Source organism: Colletotrichum fructicola (genome assembly GCF_000319635.2).
Source record: "Colletotrichum fructicola Nara gc5 chromosome Unknown KSG_Nara_v1_contig01, whole genome shotgun sequence".
NCBI lineage: Eukaryota > Fungi > Ascomycota > Sordariomycetes > Glomerellales > Glomerellaceae > Colletotrichum > Colletotrichum fructicola.
The window spans coordinates 1,035,176-1,053,132 of record NW_027094051.1 but is presented as its reverse complement, the minus strand read 5'-3'; the positions used below and the strand labels follow the sequence as shown (position 1 = coordinate 1,053,132).

Genomic DNA, 17,957 nt, shown 5'->3' with positions numbered 1-17,957 from the left:
TTCTTTCCCCGAACAGGCATTTTTGCTAGTACATTCATTTTTCATTAATTATTGTGAATTGTTATCTCCTCGCTAATCGTCTATTTCTTCAATAGATTCGAGGTCTCGCTGGTTCAGAAGTAAAGCTAAAGCTTCGCACTGAGGACGTTGATCTTAAAAGTCTTGACAACCTTTGCCATCGCAAAGTCACCGTTCCCTCCAACAATCTTTCCCCTCGGCGTAGGGCTACACTAGAACAACTCATGACGTAGCTTGGAAATCGGTATGAGAATGCAATCTACAACGTGTCACCGACTCATAAAAGATGATATATCTGCAGGAACAGAAGTTCGGAACTCGGCAAGGCAAAGCAGGTTGTGGATTGGTCAATAAAGTTTCAACGTCTAACCAACCGAAGCACAGCACTCGTAGACAACTGTGGCGCTCAAGTACAATATAATTAATGAAAAGTTGATTGAAGCATGTGACTCGCGCCTGCATGACCCGATGCACCAGAAACTATCACCGCGGTGACTTTCAGCATTTAGCAAAACCATCCCGTACAAGTTTACTCTCCATCAAGACGTCCCAGTGGTGGCACGCATACATCTGGGTGTTTGAGAGGCTGATCTCTGACTTTCCGCGCTCATAGACATCCTTATCATATGAAGCTACCGCGTCGACAACATCTTGCCCTTCATTGAGGACGTTGATCAGTGTGCGGACGCAGGACCCGGCGTCCTCGAGAGCGTTGTTCAGACCCTGTGCGCGGTCTACCCACATGTTAGTTAAACCAGAATTATAGACCGTGGCCACGCCCGACTCACAAGGCACCATGGGATGCGCCGCATCACCAGCGATTAGGACTCGGCCTCCAAAATTGTTCCAGCGTTGGATTTTCGTCCATGAGCCAAACTGTCCCTTGTTAGCGTTTCCACTGAATCCCCTTGGGTCTTTCGCAGAGTGCACTTACATGGTCAATCGGAAGGTGTGTGTCTGGCTTCACCCATTCGGCCACTGACTTGAAGGGCTCGCAGTAGTCTGATCCCAACTTTTTGAACAGCGCCATGCGTTCCTCTTGGGTCTTCGGCTGTTGTTCTGCGTCATCAGGCCAGTAAGAAAGCGAGACCTGGAATACCCACGACGCTGGGTCATTGGGGTTTTTGACGTCGCCCACTACTTGAAGTCAGGTCCGTGTACAAAAGCCAGAGGGTTGATGACATACTAGTCAAGAAGTAATACGTCTTTTGTCCAGGATGAGGACCCAACTGTGCCGCGTTAACTCTGTGAATCTCTTGATCAACATGTCTGGACGTACTGTTGCAACGGGATGTATTTGACTACGCAGATGTGAGGCCTGGTCTGCGGTGAAAGTTGCCCCGAAATTCTACTCTGGTCAGCTTTTCAAAGGTGGACTGAGGAGAACAATACTTACGAAAACTACCACCGGAGCAGGTGTCAGATCGGTTGCGTTTTCAGGAAGAGCTGCGTCCCGCACTTTGCTGCGGGCTGAGAAAAGAAGTTAGCCACAGCCTAATAAAGCTTGGCTTCGCACCCGCGATGACTTACGTCCGTCAGCCCCAATCAAAAATGCCCCTGTCCAGATCTCCCCTCCATTATTGAAAGTAGCAGTCACAACGCCATTTTCTACCGAAAAGGACTGTATCTCTCTGCCAAATCGGACATCTAACCCTGTACGGAGGAAGTCTCTGAGCCGACCGCGGTGAACCCGCCTTGGTCCATCGGCTGCAACGTGAGTTACGAGATCCCCCGTCTTGCCATTATACATCGGAATTGTCTTGGAGGCCTCTTGGGGAATGTCGGCGTATGGGTCCGTCTGCGCGTCCTTGAGGTTGGCGGCAAGGTCTGCAGGCAGACATTCATCAATGTTGTGAGTAGCCCAGTGCAACGCCATTCCCCAAAGACCTGCTCTGTCTTGATACTTTTCGTAAGACTGCTTCTCGAAGACTTGGACTGGTATGCCGGCCTTGGGCCATGTTAACATGATGTCTTTTACAATTGAGACGTCACCCTGCAGAACAAAGTCACCTTTTTCAATCCTTGGGCAATCAACAAACCAGTGGCTCCTTGGGGCAATGATTAGTGCTGGAATTACTATGGTGCAGCTGAGAACTCACCAGCTCCAATGACTAGAACTCGACGGCTCTCTTCAGAAGACATGTTAGCAAGTGATTCTGATATTTTTGTCGGTTTCTCTGTCACGATGCAAACGGTCTGGGCGATGGATAAATCTCCTTGTGCTGAAAGTTGGGACTCGCCGGCTGTACCTAAAAAGCACTCATCAATGAATCCATTTTGAGACTTTCCCTTCATATGCATCCAGAAATCCACACGACGCTGTGTTGTTACAAAGGCCGACGGAGAGCGAGATACTCGCAGAGCTGATGGGTCCGCGCCATCGGCCTTTTTCGCGTGTCCGAGATTGAGCGAGGTGATGCGAAGAAGATCTGGGTGCTTTGACGGGTCTAAATAGATAGCCTGCCGTTAACGTGCCGACTATCCAGTTTTTTATCATGCACTACGACTCCGTTCATGTCGAGCAAGGCAAGATGCAATCCACCAGCAATAACATCTGGAACCAAGCAAGGCCCGAGCCAGTCCCAGGTGTTTTCAACATTGGGGGACACCTCGATCAGCCACCTCTACCGAACACTGATCCCGCCGTCGGCATGAGATTGCACCATGTTATGATGCGAATTCGAGATCCCGAACGAAGTCTTCAGTTTTACAGAGACCTCTTGGGCATGCGACTCGTATGGACGTTGAATACCGGGCCATTCACCATCTACTACTTGGGGTTCCCCTCCACCGATGGCGACAGAGCTGATCTAAAATATTGGGCAGAGCACCCTGCCGACTTTGCCGCTTTCACCCGCACTACCGGCTTCTTGGAACTGAAGCACATGCACGGGGCTGAAAAGCCGTTGGAAGAAGGCGGGATTCAATTCTCGAACGGCAACGCCCCTCCCCACCTGGGCTTTGGACACTTGGGGTTCACCGTGCCCCATGTGCCGAGCATTCTGGCCAGACTGAAAGATGCCGGAGCTCCTGTTGTCAAAGACTTGCGTTATAATGGTCGTGCCAGTATCCCGTTGACGGAGTGGGAGAAGGAACGTGGCGTCGGTGTTGGAGACATGGTGGAAAGCTACAAAGAGACCATCAAGCAAGTTGCAATGGTTGAAGATCCCGTGAGTTCATCTGCTGCACCTTTTTACGACACTCTCTTCAAGAGCAGGGCTAAGCAAACACGAAAAGGATGGATATTATGTTGAGTTGGTGCCACAAAATTTACAGACAGATTGAGGCACAAGGTTGGGTTGTCATGGGCGGCAACTGAGACCAGCTAGTATTTTAACAGAGCCGACGTTATGGCACATCGGATAGCGTCAATAAACGTGCATCGTGTTTGATGGAGGCATTGACCAGGCTGTAGCAAGGGAGACAAATTCGGAAGCAAGTGATATGTAATGTGGATTGGTCTGGTCTTGAACACTTTGAAAATCACGAGTACCATACCATCTATGTCTCCTCCCCTGCCACTTGTGATAGATGACCGCTAAAGTGGTAGTTGGGGCTTTCTCCGCATTCAGCCACCTCAGCAGAGACACTGCCGATGGCAAGTTGCGGAGGGAGTTGGGGGGGGGGGGGGCAGGCAAAGCAGGTCCCCGGGCTCGCCATTGTCGGCTTCAAATGGTTCATCCAAGTACTCCAATGACAGATTGCGGATATGACGGCAAAATGCTACCCAGACGTTTTGTCGGGCGTTGTTACCTGTTACGTCATCCGAACCCGGGCAGAGTGTCTTGTCGCGAGGCCGAGCCGTTACTCGCTGTGCTCGGACATTCCGGCGGGAGTTTAACCGCGACTTCGGTATTGATCGGGGACCGGTTTTGTGGGAGTACCAGCGATTCGTTGGTGGATAAGTCAAGTTGAAATGAGATCAACGAATGAAAAAGAAGAAAAAGAGATAGGAAAACAACATCGGTCGCGGCCTGTGAAGAATGGCACGTACTACGTGCTGAGCAGACTAAGCTGCGATTCTTCTCTCGAATGACTACATACCTTACGCTGAGAAATTAGAATTAGATCTTTGTCAAAATGATTACCAACTACGGCAGAGTTGCCCAAAGTTGAAACCACACTGTCAAATAGTTGTGCCTCAATCAAACAGACCAGGTGAGATATGCCAATCACAGTTAACAGCCCAGACAGTCTTCAGCCTCTTTGATATCAATAAGGAGGTAATAATTTCTCCGAGAAAACAGTCAACCCCTTTCCTAGTGGAGCATCGCTAGCATGCTCAATCGCGAATGCCGGATCGATGTCACATCCTCTTCCCCGGGGATTCGTATAAGACAACAGCACGGAGTCGCTGTGCCGTCGGGTGCTTCTTATTTGCATTTGTTAGCCAGTCAGCACCGCAGCACATCATGGCGAGTACAATGTCTGAAGACCGATCTGAACAGATCACGAATCCTGAGGTAGAGTGTATTCCAGTATCCGATCTACGCGCTGGGGTCGCTGGTTGGGAATCCCAGGATGATCCGGCTATGCCACGCAATTTTACCTCGTCTGGAAAATGGTTTATCGTGGGCATATTATCCTCCATCAGCATGACCACTCATTTGCATCCGCGATTAACTCGCCTGCAATACCATCAATCAACAGATAATTCGGAAACACCAATTCTCTTCTCGCCACCTTGAGCGTGACTATTTACTTATTGGGCTATGCCATCGGGCCACTCATTCTTGCACCGTTGTGCGAGCTGTACGGTAGGAAAGGCGTTATCAGCCCTGCAGACATATGCTTCTGCCTTTTCACCATCGGCTGCGCATTGGCGCCCAATATTGCTGGACTCACGGTATTGCGGTTGCTTACTGGGATGGGAGGTTCAGGTTGTCTGGTAACGAACAGTTTCCAGGATTATTGCGACACGCGAAGAGCAAAGAAGAACATCAAGTTCTAAGTCTTGGTAGAGATGAAAAAGACTGCGTGTGACCTGCTGCACCCAAAGTAGCCACCTCATGGCAAATCAGGCCAACGGCGCGTCCAGTGACTCAACCACAATGCACACACCCTGCTCGAAAGGGGCCAGCGAGCCCAAAGTTCTCGATACGCCCAATGTCTCTACCCGAAAAATCTCAGTCCTGCTATAAATAATGTTTAGATTAAAAATGCTTTCCAATCAGTCGAGCCCTCGTTTGCCACAGATGATGTTCCAGGCCTTTTGCAACACACACGTGGCTATTGAAGGCCACGCTGTCCCTTGCGAGAAACTTACCGCTTTTTGCTTTTCGTGCTTGTCAGCCTAATCAAAGACCTCAAATTACATGTCAACGACCGAGAGCCTTACCCATTACAGTTGCCTATCAGCCCGACACGTTTCTTATTCATGACCATGCATTCCAGGCGTGCCTACGCCCATCCCTCAATTGGACACTGTTCCGAAAGACTGACATGCCTATCGCTTTGCGCCGTAAGACGTGCTTCTGAGGAGGCGCTTCTCCTGCAACAGAAGGACCATGTACCAACCGCAACTAGTAACGGCGAGGGCGCCTTTCCCGCGATGTTACCCCAGTCCCATCCCCGCTTTGGGAAGGTTGCAACGATCTCTCGAGTCTATTGGACCCCGTACATCGGCCCGCAGCGCTTTCTCCTCTTTCCCTTGATCACCGGTAAAGTTTGTGAGATGCATGCTGTGTTCTGGATCAATTGGCCAGAAAGCGACACCTGTACGACCTCCTGTCTGACCTGCATGTTCCATCAGTGATCCTTCAGGGCTAGTCTCTCATGTCTCAGTAAGATCTATTGGGCGCGCGGGTGGCAATATGCTAGGGCTTTGATAAGACGCCTCTTTTTTGATGCTGACAGGGAGGGGATCACTCAACATTGGCAACATTGGCAACATTGGCATCGGGGTAGAGTATGGGGGTTAAAAGCTTGGCCTCGGCAGTCGTTTTCCTCCGCGGAAATGTTGAATACTTGTATCCAGGCCGTCTGCCCATCACTCGTCGTTATCCTGGCTTTGGTGTGCTACGATATCCAGTGAAATCTCACCATGGACACCGACAGCGCTTCGAAGTCGGAAAAGACGGCAACCCGCGCAGAGTCGGTCGAGCTCGCAGAGTCGCAAACATGGGACATGCACTCCACCAAGAAGCTTTTGCGGAAGCTTGATTGGCACATCATCCCGTTCATGTCGCTGATCTACCTGTAAGTTTGTTACATCGATCGATGTTCCCACAATTTCCTACGGTCTCGGGAATATGCAATATTAATTTACAGCTCAGATTATGCTTCTTAGATCGGACGAACATCGGGAACGCCCGACTCGACCATCTCGAGCAGGACCTGAATTTGCATGGAATCCAGTACAATGATTGCCTGGCGGTTCTGTTCCCCTTCTATATTGCGGCCGAAATCCCGAGTAATATGATGATGAAACGCCTCAGGCCTTCCATCTGGCTTACCTTCATCATGGTTTGTTGGTCGGCAGCAATGATTGGACAAGGGTTCGTCAAGGACTACTCAGGCCTCATGGCCACTCGAGTGGTTCTAGGGATATTTGAGGGAGGCCTGTTCCCCGGAGTCAACTACTACATTACGCAGTGGTACTGCCGACATGAGTGTGGCTTCAGAATGGCGCTGTTCTTCTCGGCCGCGACCTTGGCTGGTGCCTTTGGCGGAATCCTCGCGCGAGGCATTGCAGAGATGCATGGTGTAGGGGGCCTTTCCGCATGGGCATGGATCTTCATCTTGGAGGGAATTCTGAGCATTTTGGTCTCGTTTACTGCCTATTGGGCAATTTACGACTACCCAGCGACGTGAGTTGGGCTGCAGCCTCTGTTGTAAACCATGAGCTGACCATTTCGTAGTGCCCGATTCCTCAGTAAAAAGGAACGCACCGAGGTCCAAAGAAGGCTGCAAGAAGACTCGGGACATTTGTCAAATGAGTTCAACGTCAAGTATGTGTGGCAGGCCATCAAGGATTGGAAGATCTACATCCACATGCTTATTTGCATGGCCGGTTTCTGTCCCATCTACTCGATTGCGCTCTTCCTGCCGACCATCATCAAGAACATGGGTTACACATCAAACAATGCGCAGTTGATGAGCGTTCCTCCATATGTTTGCGCCTGCTTCTTTACCATCATTGCGAGCTGGTACGCGGATAGGATCAGACAGCGTGGGGTGTTCCTGCTGGGCTTCCAGCTCGTTGGAATTCTTGGATTCTCCCTTTTGGTGGCTACCAGAAACTCTTCTGCACAGTACGCCGGGACCGTCTTCGCAGCCATTGGTAAGATAACGGAAGCTCCATCACCCCGTCGGGCACAGGTAGCTGACCTTTCCCGTAGGAATCTACCCCCAAATTCCCCTTGGTATGGCGTGGAACAGCAGCAACATTGGCGGCAGTCTCAAAAGAGGAACGGGTATCGCAATGCAGGTGATGGGTGGTAACTGTGGTGGCATCATCGCCTCCTATGTCTACCTCTCTCGAGACGGGCCGCGATACACTACTGGACACAGCATTCTCATCGGTTTTGTCAGGTGAGGGCATCCAACACAAAACCAACTTACAGCTGCTAACGCCTAGAACTCAGCATGGCATTCTTCTTGACCTTGTTGATGACGACTTGGTGCCGTCGCGAGAACGCTCGCCGAGACCTTGTTGCCAGGGAAGCTGGCGTACAGGAGTTGACGGAAGAGCAAAAGGTGATGGAGGCTGAGCTGGCCGACAACGTACCTTGGTTTCGATACACGATTTGATTTTCCTAGATTCGTAGTCGAGATGCTCGTCGGATGTTGAGCAAGTAACCTTTTCCTGAGCTTCTTAGAGTGGCGAGGCCGCGCAACGCGCATGAAGTGATGCTGCTGCCCAGCGTCGTTGAATCATACAGACTCAATGGGGAAATGCACGAAGTAGACAGATTGAAGGCCGGAATAGAAGAAACACGCAGTCTGTGCCATAATCAAGATCACATCAGGCCAAGGCAGATCCGGGCTTGGCAGATGCCAAGCTATATGTTGATAAAGCGTGTGATGCGTCTTCGAGGCGCCCGCAGATCCAAAACACGTAGCCACAATTTTTTCAGCCTCGTGATCTTGAGAGCGTATATCGGAGAATGTAGAAAGAACCTTAAATCGCAGTTATATCCTGGATCCGGCTCGGAAATGCCATCCGACTTCACGCGGTAAGTCGCGACTGCCCGATAACCCGCGTCAGATTGAGGGACGGTGTAGACAACTCGCGGTGATATAAAACTTTAAGACAGACGAGCGAGGATAGCTCTGATCAAGGCGTCCCTGTCGGCGGCTCAAAAATGTTAAAGACTGGATGTCAGGTGCTCGGTAGATCCTTCGTAACGCCGCAGTTCCCTATGTCTTTGACGGATTTAGCCGGGCCAACAGACGCACGATGCATGCATGCATCTCAAGGATACCATGCAGTGGCTTGGTTGCCACAGATAGACGGGCGCTAAGCATTACGCGTAAAGAAGCTTTCATCTCTGCTTGACAGCCGTTCCTTGTTGTCTTGGCGGAGGATGGCGGACGATGCATGTGTGGGTTGCCGAGCCAGAGTTGGGATAACCTCATATCATGCCGATCTATGATGGCCTCTGCTTTTGAGGTTGTTATCATGGCCTCTGGTTAACCTGTTCGGGACCTGTCGATCAGGGTGTTTCAGGAGGCCCGGCCCGTAGCATCAACGTGCTTGATCTTTCTCCTATCGTCCGACTGGTTAACGAAAACGAGAATAGCATCGTGAACATTAAAGGTGAGGAAGGAAGAGTGTCTGCCGAGATACAAGACCGCGTCTGGATTAGACGCGACACCACGCGCATGTTGATAGGACAGACGGTGCGCCCGCGCAAATACGCGGAGAAGAACATGCGATGAGTTGCAAATTGAGCGGCTCAGCCACGCTGCTGTGCTGTTGTAGTTGAGATGCCGTCAAAGTATGTCGGGGAAAGGGAATACGACGAACCCATCATCCAATGATTCTGACTTTGTTGTCATCTCTGTATGTTGGCTATGATCCTTTCGGCTCCGCAGGGCTGTGATGTTCGGGGCGGACGAGATGTCCGGCAGAGCTTCTAGAACATCTCTCAGGGTCCTTCGGTCTCGGTTTCTTCACAGCTCTCCGACAATGTGGCTGGTGATTTGGCGCCGTTGACGAATTAGCGCGGTGGTGATTTCCTCTGACATGATTTCTTCGGGCCGGCAGTAAGCACGGGGGAAATTAGCGCATGAAGCCATCGATTGAACATGGTCTTGGCTACGGCCCGGATGGATACTCTTTAAACTTACGTTGTAAACAGGAAATCACTCGGCGGCACTAACCAGCCTTACAGATAGTATAATCGGCCCCCTAAAGGTCAGAGTTACGGGGCAGAAAGTGTGCCTTGCTGCCGGGCTGACAGGCGTCAAGATGGATTTGAATTGATGGGCACAGGGGGGAGCCAGTAACAGGTTGGGGGATGCTGGAGTCAAGCTCACACCCACACCCCGTTAACCCCGAAAGCCAAAGGGCGATTTGAATAATTCATTAGAGGTCACCCCTGGAAATACGACGTATGCACAGACCAGGCGGGAGCTCTGGCAGGAACCTTCATGACAGATGCCATCACACACACCTCCGGGATTGGGCCGGGGATGTTCATCATCTTGCATTGTAGAGCATCAGAACCCACGCAATCCATGCCGTGTTGATGGAGGCTTTGTGGACAGCCTGACCCCTCTACGCAGTAGACTCCCGTGGCTGGGCATGTTTGCAATTCCCGAGCCACAGAGACGTGCCATGCGATATGACGGGACGGATGGATCAGCATGGACATAGAGATGAGCTCAACGTTGAGTCTTTAGCGGATGTACCTGTAGCTCCTCGTGGCACCCTGGAAGCTCAAGCCATCGAGAAGCGGTGCTGCGGCCCTCGAATGCTTAGACGAAACGAAGCCGTACGACACGCACATACACTTTTGCCGCTCTATTTCACCCACTTCTCCTGCCCATCCGTACCCCTATTCCTTGTCTCCCCTTCTCCTAGCCTCCAATAGGAACAGCCCAGATACTCTCTGTACCCGTTTCACTTTCTCCACGCCCACACCATTCCTTATCCGTACCGGCTGGCTCTTCAGTAGGTGTTTCTGACGCACGCGCCCGTGCTTCGTGTTGACTCGTCAGCAAGGCGCAGTTTAAACTGGTCGAGTTTTTCCTCAATACCCGCCCCGGCCAGCCCAGCCCAACGGGGCGTACTCGCTCAGTCTCCCCGAGAATCCCAATACCCAGCTTCCCCGTTCTACCTGTTTCCATTCTCATGATATAACCAAGTGGCCTTGCTCTGCATGTTGAGGTGTCAACCGGACCGTCCAGACTTCAGCAATCCTGTACGAAAGCTACCGAGCCGTTTACTTCAACTACCGAAGCCAGAAAGGAGCACCCGACCGTAACCGGCCCCGGCGCCCAACTCCCGATCAAATCGCCATCCATTACCTTCACCTCACATCCCCACAAATTCGCTTTCGGTCTTCTCAACTCATCGAGCTTCCAACCACACACGACGCTCGCCGCGCACCTGGTGCCTACCTTCTAACGGACCGCGCCGCTGGAGAAATCCATAAGCAGCTGCATCCTGCTGACATCTCTTGTGTTTCTGGACGCCAACCGATTCGTCGGCTTACCATCCCCTGCTACGGGTTCGTTGTCTTTCCCCAAGCAGGGGGCCGAAGTGCCACGAAAGGGGGAAGCGGCCTTCTGGCTCTCATTCGGACTCCCGGGCGTTCCAGCCAGTAACGGACTGCCCACTCAACTACGTACGACGTGTGTAGAATTCCACGCTTCGCCCGTCTAGGAAGAGAGAGAGCGAGAGTCGGGGTCAGGGTGACAAAAGACTGTTTAGACCGCCACTTGAAAGTCCTGTGTCGCTGGAGAAGATGCCGCGTCTTGGCTACAAGAAGTCTCGCGGTGGCTGTGCCAGATGTAAACAGCGGCGTGTCAAAGTACATACCACCTCCCTCACCAACCAAACCTGCATACTCGTATTACCACACTCATATGTCATCGCGGTTGGCTGACGTCTTTTTACTCAGTGCGACGAGAACAAGCCATGTGGCGCCTGCATCAGACACAACACCCAATGCAGTCTTGTCGAGGGTGCGACATCAGGCCAGCCGGCCTCAAGTGACTCCAACAGTATGAGTTGGGAGCCATCAGGGCTGCAGGCTGGGCCAGTGACTAGAGCTTCAAGTCTGCAGCGAAAGACGTCAACGCGCAAAGGATCCAGTGGCAGCCGCAAGACGACCGCCTCATCGATCAGTCCAACGGCTCACTCACTCACACCACCGAGCCTGCTGGACTCCACGCTGAACTTACCCATCGACTTCATCAGTGACCAGGCCTCTTCATCAGGAGGGGGCAGGAGACAATCGTCAATAGCGGCTTCAAGCCCCGACCCGTTCCCGTACTTTGTCAAGTTCTCGACTGGCCCGGTGGAATCGGTTCATCTGAGCAAGTGGATCACAGATCTGGAGCTCATGCACCACTACTCGACGACAACGTCCCTCACGATGCCGAGGTCATCGGATGCGAGCAACATCTGGCAGTTTGAGGTCCCGAAGCTGGGTCTCACCTACATGTTCCTGATGCACCAAGTGCTGGCCATCAGCGCCCTACACCTCGGCCACTTACATCCAGAGCAACGCGAATCTTACGCACTTCACGCCTCACAACATCAGAATGATGCAATTGCTGGCATGCGTGAGACCCTCACCCAAATCACGCCCGATAATTGCCACCCTCTCTTCGCAGGCTCTTCATTGCTGCTCATCAGCGCATTTTCTACGTTCCCTTACCAGAGAAGCGGACCCCAAGGACACCAGGCGCCAACAGTCGACGACGTTATCGACGTCTTCTTACTCGTTAGAGGCATGAGTAACATTCTGTCCTCATCACAACCCATCATTCAAGCCGGGCCTTTCAAAAACTTCTTCCACGAGGTAGTCACGCCGGCATCTACTCCACTCCTGGACGCCGTCAAGCAACACCTACATACCTTCTCAGCCAAATTACCGACCACCGATGCCGATGAGTACAGTAAAGACATCGTCGCTCGGGAAACATCAAATTTGCGGGAATGGATCGACCATGCCACCAACACGACAGCGTTCCCCGAGTTGCGGGTTGGTCTGACATGGCCCACCAGTCTATCGGAGGAGTACATGCAGCTCATGCGAAATCGAGACCCAGCCGCCTTGACGTTGCTAGCTTACTACTCCGTCGCTGTCCACTCAACGGAGAATAGCACGTGGTTTATGCAGGGATGGGGCGTTAACGCGGCTCGGGCAATAGTGTGCGACTTAGATGCGAGCTGGAAAGAGTTGATACAGTGGCCACTGGCCTTCATCAGTGACCGGACGATACAACTTTAGTTATGATATCAAAATCTCATGAATACAATTCCCAAATTCAACTTCACACTCCACGGTAGACTATTCATCGCACGCGCCATTGAATTGGAATACTATGCTTTAGTCTTTACGAGTACGACAAGTAACCGTAGGACAGAGTTTGCACCACGTGTTGCTAGCGAATGAGCACCTCAATCATTACACTCTAGCTTCCGTAAATAACACCAAACTCGGCTGTCTTTGAGTTGCCTCGACTCGAGCGATGCCCAATTTCTGCCTGTACGGCCCGTCCGTCGTCGGCCGAAACCAACATCCCCGCGTCAATCTGGCGGCTAGTTGGCACATATATCAGATCCGGTAGCATGTATAGAATTCAACGTTAGATAGGCAAGGCACACTCGTCTGGCCTTAAAGATCCAAGCAGGGCCATGTCTTCTTCATCCGGTGGTTCTGAAACGGCCGGGTCTAACTCTGAACGCCCCCGAAAGCGAAACCGAGCAAGTGGGGTGGAAGCTTAAGTGACCTGAGCTCCGACCATTGCTTGACTGGTAAGGCTGATTTGACACTGGATATGTCACCATCCCTTCGTCGCGGGCCACGGAATCTAAAACCTGCTGGCCTACCCCTGCGGAAAACGGCATGCAATCATGAAGTGATCCGCGCTAGGGGGGGAAATATGGGCGCCCCTACTTGTGTCCGGAGTTGCAAGATCGGACGAAGGGTTCGAGGCGGGCTTAGAGCCTGCAGTGGAACCTTTCGCATCAACTCCGCCGACTCTTGCCGCCACTAACTCCATCTTTCTTTCCACGTCAACATATTCAGCAGTGTGGTCTCCATGTCACTCAGTGTATCCAGCCGAAAAGGGCTTTCCTCTGCATCAAAGATCGATCCTCCTCGGCCTCACGATTCATCGATAAGATCATCAACAACAAAAGTACAATGAATACATCTCATCATCATGAGTTGTCTGCTGTCTGTTTCAGGTGTGCAGCCGCCGATGGAATACTGGACGAAGATAAGGCTCCAAACACAATTCAAAAGCTCAACACTATCTCAACGGTTGCGTACGTGCATTACTTTTCTCAGAACACCCTACCCTCATGGCTTGAAAATCATGTCATCGGCTGATTTGGACAACCACAGTCACCGTAATATACCAAACAGGAATCCAGCACGCCATAATACACGCATCGGGAACCGTACCAGCCGACGTACAGACGAGTTGATACACGAATTTGTATTCTGGACAAATACTTCAAGCTATTTACAGAATCGGATTTAAGCCCAAGTATCAAAGAAGCGAACTGCCTGGAAGAAAGCCTCCTCCTTGCCGTACTTCTGCTGGGGGTCCGAGATGTTGGCCCGAACACCGAAGCCATGCGAGGTGCCGCCGTACAGCGCAAGGGAGAAGGGCTGGCCGGTCGCACCGAGGAGGGCCTCGATCTCGGCACGGCGCGCGGCAGGCATGAGGTTGTCGTTCTCTGAACACAAATCAAGGTCAGTGATGTCTTCTTCATACCAAACGTTGACGCGTTCAGTAAACACAATGACGTACGGGCAGCAGCGACACTGGCGGGGCCAGTGATGGCCTTGATCTCATCGTCAGTCAACAAGCTGGGGTGCGCAGCGAAAGCGACATTGGCGCCCTTGCCCGCCGCAAGCTCGCGGAAAGCATAGCGGCCACCGAAGCAGTATCCCGTCACGGCGACCTTGCTGACACCGAGCTCCTCCTTGAGGTACTTAACGGCGTTGGCGATGATGGGGTCCGTCACGTTGGGGCCGTGGGCGGCGAGGAACTGGGTGGTGTTGAAGCCCGGGACGTTGATATCGTTGGGCGCGGGCTTGCCGTCGAACAGATCGGGGGCGACGGAGATGTATCCGGCGCGGGCGAAGCTGTCAGTCAACCTACGTGTTGCGTCAGCTTCATGGATTCACGACGCGGACCGAACGCCGCGCAAGGTACCGCGGACGAGACAACGATTGAATGCTTACAGTGTGTTCTGCGCCAACTGGACGCCGTAGACGTCGGTGAGGTAAAGAACGCCGACAGAAGTCTTGTTCCCACGGGCGCTGTGTCCCTTAGGCTTGGAGACGTAGATGTTGACTGCGATGAAGTGAGCCCGGTGCACCATTGTCGGGCGTGTCGCGGAGAGAGAAACACTTACGTCCGTTGTAGGGCACCGTCTCGCCGACCGGGGTGCCGGTGTGAGCAATCGCGGAAACGTCGGCAACGGGGCAGTTCTTTGCGGCGGAGGCCAGGGAGGCGAGGCCGAGGACGGCCGAGGCAATCGTCTTGCTGAGCATCTTGAGTTGTGTTTTGCTTGAAGATCCGGAGCTTGGTCGATTGAGAGCTGCACAAACGGGGATGAGACCGGACGGACGATTCCAGGCCAGGCACGGGAGGGGGAACGGACAACCCTTAGATCCTTTTGAGATTTAAGCTTCCTCCGGGGTCAACGTCTTTTGCCTGATTACAAATGTCCACAGTTCGGAATCATAATTGATGACCAGCCCGGCGTTTAGCGGAGGTTGGGAGGATCGGAGAATGGCAGGGGAGCAACAGTTGCGCCGTTATTCATCGCCAAGCGTGAATTCTGCACTGAGTGACTGAGCACCACCCTGGCCAAGAACCCTTGGAGGACGTCATTCAATTCAATCGCTCGTCTCTGAAAACAGCTGTGATCGGTGAGATGTCCGGCGGGGATAAGGTTCCAGTCTGGGCCTAAGAGGGAAGCCAAGGCTTGCTCCGCCAGAAATCGCACCAATTGGTGCCACCGGTGCCCTGGTTTGATGTTGCTTTGTTTACTGGTTTAAATGCTACGCCGATAGAGTGTAGTCGAGGTGATCCCTGAATTTTCCAGGGCAGCTTTGCAGCACGGGAAATGAGGATCGTTTGGGACGAATTGCCGTGCGCGGTGAGGGGACAACGTGGGGCAATTGCGAATCATGGATGGCACTCTCGCTGCCGATTCGGCGATTCTGTCCGACCTTTGAGCTTCCTTATTCATGTTTTCGGTGAAGATGTCTCACCGAAGTTGATTGCGCTGTGTCCCATCTGAATTGTCACAACGCTCATCAACACATAAGGCGAGTTCTGCTTGTGTCAATTGGATGAAAGAATTTAGTCGAAGTATACAAGGTGGCAAATCGTTTGTTTATTTTGGGCGATACTGTTCTGCATTTCACATGGCTGACCAAGAGTGCGGCGTTGCAATAGTGCTCGGACCTCACGGGGCCAGGCTTGGTGACATGCTCACTACTTACACGCTCTGAACACAAATATTTGTCGCCGAATCTCTCATTTTACAGGTGTATGTAAAATTATTCATCACCGACTGACGTAGCTGAGGGCGTCGATGGTAGATACCGGCTAGTGACGTGCGCGCCGGTTACGCTCCTTGTTTATGATTGAAATCCAGCTCAAATAAGTATATCCCAGCGAGTGCTGCACGACAAATGTGTACCCTATGACAAGAATTGCTTTTGAGTTGGAAGTAAGAAGAACAAGGTTGTCGCAACTCGAAGAAAATTCAGAGCAAAGAAAAAGACCCAAGAAGAAATAGACTTCGTCGTCGCAACGGAGTGCAATACTCAATAGACCCTTGGGTATCAAATTTCTGAAGCTATCAGACGACTCGTTTATTTCATGTCATCAGTCTAACTACCGTTTCCCTCTCACCCGAGAAAGCCGCGATGAACTCTTCGTTCCGTCACAAGGTTTCCGGAAAGTCACATGGAAGGTCCGTACTGTTTGTTAGTCAAGTGTGCAGCATTGCTCTACCTGACTGTAGTTTTCTCGTGATGTTGAATCTTTGCTAAATCTGGGCCCAACAATTCGTCCATCTCTTCCGTTCCGCCTACGTGTTTCCTAGTTTAGGACCATTTAGCACCACTCTACGCAGTTGGCGTGAGTCTCTGCAGGGCATCCGACGAGGCACTGGAAGTTTTTGCGAAAGCCACAACCCCAGATGCAGACTTGTCCTTGTATCTGGATGCAATTCGGGAAGCTTTCACCCGGGCACCAACGCTTCTGGAGAGAGTTGTCTCGAGCCTCAACGACGGTGCTGAAATCGAGAGGCAAGATGCCTTCGGGGAATTCGGTGTAACAGGGTGAGGCAGGCTGGATGTTTTCTGGAGTAGGCGCTGCAGCAACGGAGCCGGCAATGGCGGCGAAGATGGCCTTAACTTCTACTTAGTCAAGAGTCAGAACTTGAGTTACGGGGATCTTACAAGAGATTGGATCTGTATTTTGACTATGGAGTTGTATGGGATAGGATTGGCTTCGATGAGGTTAGACTCGCTGAGGCTTGAAGATTGTTGTGATTTCGTGTGGGCAGTGGTAGTATTTAGTTGAGGTTGATGATGCTTCCAAACTCAACAAGATGGGCCACCTCGTCACCTTTTATACTTTGAAGATTATACCTACCAATTTAAGTTTCTCCAGAATCAATTGGATGCTTACAGCCATGACGTGAATGATCACTGCCTTTTCTGCCTAAGTTGCCCAGATTTCCTAATCATGTCCATGCAGTCCTTCGCTTGGCAACGTTGGCGTCAAGGTGCCCAACGCCAATACAATCTCATAAATCCTTCATACACGAAGTTACAATTGCGTAAAGGTTTCTTGCGAAGTCAAGTGTCATCGTGCCGAGACATGGGAGGTCCAATCGCTGCGTACTTAGATCCTGCTCCCTCGAAGAAGGAGCTGGACGATCGTTCAACTAGACAATTCGCTAATAGAGGAGGATTCAACGTCAACTGGTTTTGATCCATACGAGAGGCACAGCAGTAAGATTGTTGCCTGTTTCACGAGGAAAGAACGCTGACTGATGCAAGTGTCTTTGGTGTCTTATCCCATGGCGGGATTCCCACCTTGGCTCAAGTGGGCGTATTGGGGGCTGACGCGCAGACAACAGACCACCGAGAAGGAGTGGACATGGAGTGAGCCGTTCGATTTCATCTTTGCTCGCAGTATGATGGGATCGTTCGCAGACTGGCCGGCTGTTATCGAACAGGCTTATAATAATCTCGAGCCGGGCGGTTACTTTGAGATCCACGACATTATCTACCCTCTTCTTTGCGACGATGACACTGTCAAGGAGGATACACCAATCTCGCGATGGGCGCGCCTCATGCTCGAAGCCTGCGAAAAGATCGGCCGGTCCGTTACTATAGGCCGCCAGTTTCCTCAGCTCCTTAGAGAGGCAGGTTTCGAGGAGGTCACGGAGACTAAATGCAAGGCCCCGCTGTCCGACTGGCCGAAAGATCCGAAGTGGAAGGAAGTTGGCTCGATGGTCCAGGCCTCGTTGCTATCCGGCCTTGAGGGTCTTTCCCTTGCGCTGTTTACACGAGTGTTAGACTGGACCCGTGCTGAAACTTTGGTTTTCTGTGCTCAGGTCAGGAATGATGTGAAGAACACGAACCTGCACGGATACTATGATGGAATGTCTGTGTACGGTCGCAAGCCATTGCTCAAGAAAGATTAGCAAAAGCCGAAGGGCGGTTCAAATTTCAATGTTTCTAGACATTTCTTCCGAAGAAAATGTCTGA

The 17,957-nt window shown here is 51.7% G+C and overlaps 6 protein-coding genes across 6 annotated transcripts; 4 read left to right on the top strand and 2 right to left on the bottom strand.

The window, feature by feature from the left end:
- Positions 1 to 516: 516 nt before the first annotated feature.
- On the bottom strand, positions 517 to 2,160 carry cctM-4 (FAD-dependent monooxygenase cctM; the record flags this gene model as incomplete). Its single annotated transcript, XM_032036899.1, has 9 exons — positions 517 to 752; positions 807 to 894; positions 953 to 1,155; positions 1,205 to 1,247; positions 1,298 to 1,366; positions 1,415 to 1,488; positions 1,549 to 1,966; positions 2,029 to 2,066; positions 2,118 to 2,160. 9 exons carry the CDS (start codon positions 2,158 to 2,160, stop codon positions 517 to 519), a joined length of 1,212 nt encoding a protein of 403 aa, XP_031884253.1.
- Positions 2,161 to 2,513: 353 nt separating this feature from the next.
- glo1-1 (Lactoylglutathione lyase) lies at positions 2,514 to 3,303 on the top strand (the record flags this gene model as incomplete). The annotated part of the gene is made up of 2 exons (XM_066150660.1): positions 2,514 to 3,188; positions 3,256 to 3,303. The coding sequence occupies 2 exons, from the start codon at positions 2,514 to 2,516 to the stop codon at positions 3,301 to 3,303; spliced, it is 723 nt and encodes a 240-aa protein (XP_066009717.1).
- A 2,758-nt stretch (positions 3,304 to 6,061) lies between these two features.
- Positions 6,062 to 7,770, top strand: CGGC5_v000319 (putative transporter; the record flags this gene model as incomplete). Its single annotated transcript, XM_032036897.1, has 5 exons — positions 6,062 to 6,216; positions 6,294 to 6,827; positions 6,879 to 7,300; positions 7,359 to 7,551; positions 7,605 to 7,770. The coding sequence occupies 5 exons, from the start codon at positions 6,062 to 6,064 to the stop codon at positions 7,768 to 7,770; spliced, it is 1,470 nt and encodes a 489-aa protein (XP_031884103.1).
- Positions 7,771 to 10,934: 3,164 nt separating this feature from the next.
- CGGC5_v000318 (Sterol uptake control protein 2) lies at positions 10,935 to 12,428 on the top strand (the record flags this gene model as incomplete). Its single annotated transcript, XM_032036896.1, has 2 exons — positions 10,935 to 11,000; positions 11,091 to 12,428. The coding sequence occupies 2 exons, from the start codon at positions 10,935 to 10,937 to the stop codon at positions 12,426 to 12,428; spliced, it is 1,404 nt and encodes a 467-aa protein (XP_031884257.1).
- A 1,257-nt stretch (positions 12,429 to 13,685) lies between these two features.
- tropI-1 (Hydrolase tropI) lies at positions 13,686 to 14,711 on the bottom strand (the record flags this gene model as incomplete). Its single annotated transcript, XM_032036895.1, has 4 exons — positions 13,686 to 13,888; positions 13,963 to 14,312; positions 14,400 to 14,511; positions 14,573 to 14,711. The coding sequence occupies 4 exons, from the start codon at positions 14,709 to 14,711 to the stop codon at positions 13,686 to 13,688; spliced, it is 804 nt and encodes a 267-aa protein (XP_031884258.1).
- A 2,552-nt stretch (positions 14,712 to 17,263) lies between these two features.
- Positions 17,264 to 17,893, top strand: tdiE-5 (putative methyltransferase tdiE; the record flags this gene model as incomplete). Its single annotated transcript, XM_032036893.1, has 1 exon — positions 17,264 to 17,893. The coding sequence occupies one exon, from the start codon at positions 17,264 to 17,266 to the stop codon at positions 17,891 to 17,893; it is 630 nt and encodes a 209-aa protein (XP_031884256.1).
- Between the last annotated feature and the right edge of the window lie 64 nt (positions 17,894 to 17,957).